The 5,088-nt window shown below is 36.2% G+C and overlaps 1 protein-coding gene across 1 annotated transcript; it reads left to right on the forward strand.

Moving 5' to 3' along the window:
- The first annotated feature begins 2,201 nt into the window (after positions 1–2,201).
- LOC112508708 (probable leucine-rich repeat receptor-like protein kinase IMK3) lies at positions 2,202–4,731 on the forward strand. Its single transcript, XM_025113418.1, has 2 exons — positions 2,202–3,996; positions 4,118–4,731. Exons 1-2 carry the CDS (start codon positions 2,202–2,204, stop codon positions 4,729–4,731), a joined length of 2,409 nt encoding a protein of 802 aa, XP_024969186.1.
- Positions 4,732–5,088: the final 357 nt, after the last annotated feature.

Genomic DNA, 5,088 nt, shown 5'->3' on the forward strand with positions numbered 1-5,088 from the left:
TTAAGATATTTATAATTGATTCTCTAAAAGACCTTATAGTAAAAAACAAATTTATGTACCCAAAATAAAAGTTAATAAATTATTATTAAAGTGGTATTCTTTTTATAAATTAATTGTGTTATTTAGACAACTAAAAGTTAAAAAAAGGAAAAAAATATTTATGTTTAAATACCAAGAATAATAAAAATTGACCTAACTTCAAAATAAAGTAAACAAAACGTATATAATAAACAAATCTGTATTTATTTTAACCATTTTTTTTTCTTTTTGAAAGTTAAAAAAATAACCATAAGAATGGTGTCTGATTGATTTTGAGTTTGGTTTCAAGATTTAATAGTGTCTAGAGATCAGGTTCAAATGCAGTAATTCCAAACCAAAAAGATTCAAATACGATAATTCCTGACCATCAGGTGATCGTCTTGAGATTAGTAACTCACATAACAACTGGATATCCCAATAATAAAAAAAAGAGGGTAGAAGGAGTTATAAATGCAATTTATTAAACTTATTTTGAATTTAATATACAATTAAGTAATGGTCAAGAGGGTATTAAATGTTTGTGGTTAATGACAATGAAAAGGTAGCCGTTGGAGGGAGCGGCCGTAGGTGGTAGTAATAATTAATTAAATTAATAAATAATAAATTAATTTTAATTTTAATTTGAGAAAATAAAAACTAGCCGTTAAGACTTCGGGGCACGTGAGAGAGAGGAGGAGGAGGAGCCTCTGAGTCTCATGGACCCTGACTGACATATTCCTTGTCTCACCCAAAACCACCACATTCTTTCTTTTTCATTTTTTCAAATAAATAATTTATCTTCTCAATGCAATAACTTTGATAATTAATGACTTATATTATAATGATTAAGTGGTCAGAATGATTTTTTATAATAATTAATTGATCATAATGAATTCTTATAACATGGTGTAAAAATGAAATATAGTTGTTTAATAACTATTTAAAATAAAATTAGAATATTAAATAGTTATTGGAGATCCAAGGTATAAAATCATTAAGAGTATTTTAGAATCATTATGATACAGACTTTTTTTTACCAAACAAGATTCACGCTCAATGATTCAAACACTATCTTTTAATGAAACTATTAAAAAAAACTAAACAAACAACCCCTAACCTTTTTATGCCCCTTTAGAAAATATTGATATTTGATTTATTGAACAGTTGAATTTTTAATATTATTTCAGTTGAAAAAGTTATATTGAATTTTAGAAAAGTTAGTAAATACTCGTATTTAGCAAATATTATAATTTTACAAGAACTGTACAGATATTATAAGTTATGTAAAATAATCGTGGATGTAAAGGTTAGTTTACATATATCTTGTTTAATTTCATGACATATTAAAATTAATAATCAAATAAACCTTTCAATGATTCTAAAGTACCTTCAAATTGATGATCTTTGAGAAGCAAAAATACACAGATTTACCTGTTAAATTATCCTTTAGATTAAGATATGATGTGATTTTTAAACGGGAAATTGACCAGACTGGTTATTTTGGACTAACACATTACTTTTTAGAAAATTTCTTTCAATTTGATCAGAATTAAATATGATTCCAGTGGGATCAGCTTGATAAACGATAACAAAGACTTGCGAAATCTTTTTCTGAACTTATAAGATGACACAATTTAATTATATTTTATTCATATAAAGTAGATTTATATGTTATGAAAGACATTGCAAAAACTTAGGGGCTGTTAGGCAGTTGCTGAATAGTTTAGTGCATGGTGAATAAGTGTTTTGAATGATTATGAGACTCTCATGATATAGTGCAACATGAAATATAATTGTTTACAATGAAATTATGTCGCTAAATGGTTAAGGGAGACCCATGATACAAAATCATTCAAAGGGTTTTAAAACCATAAAGAGACGTTTTTTTTTTGCCAAACAAGATTTATCTCTTAACGATTCATATATTGTTTCTTAATGGAGCTATTAAGAGATAAACAAACATCAAATAAATATTCGTTTAAAATCGTGAAAATGGTCAATTTTGGTGAAAGTAAATGTTTATTTACCATATCATTTGTATTTCTCTGCTGGTGGGAGGTTGGAAATCACGTGCACCATCGTCAAACATCATCTTTATCACTACAAAACCTTCTTCAAGACTACTTCATCCCACTGTTTGATTTCAGCTTCATTTCTTCTTCTTCTTCTTCTTTCTCACTGTCATGGAGTCTAAATTCAACCAAAACAAGACTCTTTTCTCTATCAAAACAACCCCTTTTGACCAATCCAACTTCCCCTTCAAGAAAAAAGAAAAATGGAAGAAGAAATATCACACACACTATTTCACCTTCTTCCTTCACCTACTCATTTCCATTTTCACTTATCCAGTTCCTGTTTCCAGCCAATCATGGGATGGAATCATCGTCACAGATTCAGATTTTCAAGCCCTCCAGTCTTTCAAACTGGCTCTCATTGACCCAAATGGGTTCTTGAAAAGCTGGAACGATAGTGGCTATGGAGCTTGTTCTGGAAGTTGGCAAGGAATCAAGTGTGCTCAAGGTCAAGTCATTGTGATTCAGCTTCCATGGAGAGGTTTAGGAGGTCGAATCTCTCCCAAAATCGGCCAGTTTCAAGCTCTCAGAAAGCTCAGCCTCCATGATAATGCCATTGGAGGTTCAATCCCCAAGGAATTAGGGTTCCTTGCAAATCTCAGAGGACTTCAATTGTTCAACAACAAGTTTACAGGTTCAATCCCTCCTTCATTGGGTTCATGCCCATTGCTTCAAACCATCGACGTAAGTAATAATTCCTTGGTGGGTTCAATTCCAGAAAGTCTTGCTAATTGTTCTAAGCTTTACCGGGTCAACTTGACTTTGAATTCTTTATCTGGTTCGATCCCTTTGCGAATCACAAAATCAAATTCCCTCATGTTTCTTGCCCTCCAGTTCAATAATCTTTCTGGGATTCTTCCAGATTCTTGGGGAAATGGCAAAAATGGCGTCAAATCTATGTTCCAATCTTTGACCTTTGACCATAATTTCTTCTCTGGGGCCCTACCTGTTTCTTTAAGCAAGTTGACTGAACTTGAAGAGATTTCACTGAGTCATAATCGAATCAGTGGAAGTGTACCAATTGAATTTGGTGAACTTTCTAAGCTTAAAAGTATTGATTTTTCATATAATGTAATTAATGGAAGCATCCCAAGAAGTTTTTCAAATTTAAGTCGGCTTAATTCATTGAATTTGGCTCATAACAATCTCTCCGGCGAAATCCCAATTTTCTTGGGTGATCGACTCAATCTTACTTCATTCAATGTGTCATACAACAATCTATCTGGTTCAGTCCCAGCACAACTTTCTTCGAAATTCGATTCGAGTGCTTTCATGGGTAATCTTGATCTGTGTGGATACAGCTCTTCAACCCCGTGTCCCATATCTCCTCCTCCTTCCACCACCCCATCTCCGCCATCAAACCACCGTGATGGTGGAAACAAACTAAGCACCAAAGAAATCATCCTCATAGCTGCAGGTGCTTTGATAGCCATTCTACTGTTGATTTGCTGCATACTCCTTTGTTGCTTGTTCAAGAAAAGGGAAGGAGCTAAACAGAAGGATGCCGAAGGTGGTGGCCGCAGCGCCACTGCGGCAAAGGCGGTGGGGGCGGCAGCACCTCAGGTCGAGGTGGCTGGAGAGACAGGAGGGAAGCTTGTACACTTTGAAGGTACAATGGGCTTCACTGCTGATGATCTTTTGTGTGCAACGGCTGAGATCATGGGGAAAAGCACTTATGGGACTGTTTATAAGGCAACTTTGGAAGATGGAGATCAGGTTGCAGTAAAAAGATTGAGGGAAAAGATCACTAAGAATCAAAGAGAATTTGAAATTGAAGTAAATTTGCTTGGGAAAATCAGACATCCAAATCTGTTGGCAATGAGGGCTTATTATTTAGGACCAAAAGGGGAGAAACTTCTTGTTTTTGATTACATGCCCAGAGGAAGCCTTGCTACTTTTCTCCATGGTAAGCATATATATGTTCTTCAATTCCCCTATCTAAAATGATGATGTGTTTATGTTCGATAAATCTTTGAAATTTGGACCAATTCGTGTTCAAGAACTTGATTTTGTCTACTTGAATGCAGCTCGAGGGCCTGAAACACCGGTAGATTGGCCAACACGGATGCGAATAGTGAAAGGAATGGCTAGAGGTTTGCTTAGCCTCCACAACCATCACAATATAATTCATGGAAATCTAACCTCGAGCAATGTTTTGCTGGACGAAAACGTGAACCCCAAGATTGCGGACTTTGGGCTGTCACGGCTCATGACGGCTGCTGCGAACTCGAACGTGATTGCAACCGCTGGCGCGCTCGGGTACCGGGCTCCCGAGCTTTCCAAGCTCAAGAAAGCTAATACAAAAACGGATATCTACAGTGTGGGTGTGATCATGTTAGAACTCCTAACGGGGAAATCACCGGGAGAGGCCATGAATGGTGTCGATTTGCCGCAATGGGTGGCTTCGATTGTGAAGGAAGAGTGGACGAATGAGGTTTTCGATCTCGAATTGATGAAGGATGCTTCTGCAATCGGTGATGAGTTGTTGAATACTTTGAAACTGGCTTTGCATTGTGTGGATCCATCGCCATCTGCTCGGCCGGAAGTTCAGTTGGTTCTGCAGCAGCTGGAGGAGATCAGGCCGGAAACCGCCACGAGTTCCGGTGACGATGGCGGTGCTGGACCTTCAATGAGTGAGTGAAAGTGGTGGGGTGAGTGAGGTTTTTGATCGGGGTAGTGTGGATGGTCATTCTTTCATTCTTGAAGGGGTCTTCTTGTAAATATAAGTTTGCATCTAGTTTGTTTTGTAGGGATGATGGTGTTATTTTGTGTGGAGTTCTTGATTCATTATGTCCAATGAAATTGAAAGTTTTGGTGCTCTATTTTTTTTTATTAACCTGGATATCTAATCCGTTATGCGAGCCGACTAATCTCAGGCCTGCTTTGCAGATAATCCGGAGTCACCGCATTTGAACCTCTGTGGCCATAAGGAGATTTTTATTACTCATTGGATTTAAACCTGAGACCTCCGGGTACTTTTGACGTTTGGAGCCAAACT

The sequence above is a fragment of the Cynara cardunculus genome, assembly GCF_001531365.2.
Source record: "Cynara cardunculus var. scolymus isolate 2C chromosome LG 3, CcrdV1, whole genome shotgun sequence".
NCBI classification, from domain to species: Eukaryota; Viridiplantae; Streptophyta; class Magnoliopsida; order Asterales; family Asteraceae; genus Cynara; species Cynara cardunculus.

Coding starts and splice junctions, on each gene's coding strand:
- LOC112508708 (XM_025113418.1), top strand. CDS start 2,202: ATGGAGTCTAAATTCAACCAAAACAAGACTCTTTTCTCTATCAAAACA. Junction 3,997..4,117: donor CCTTGCTACTTTTCTCCATG/GTAAGCATATAT, acceptor ACTTGAATGCAG/CTCGAGGGCCTGAAACACCG.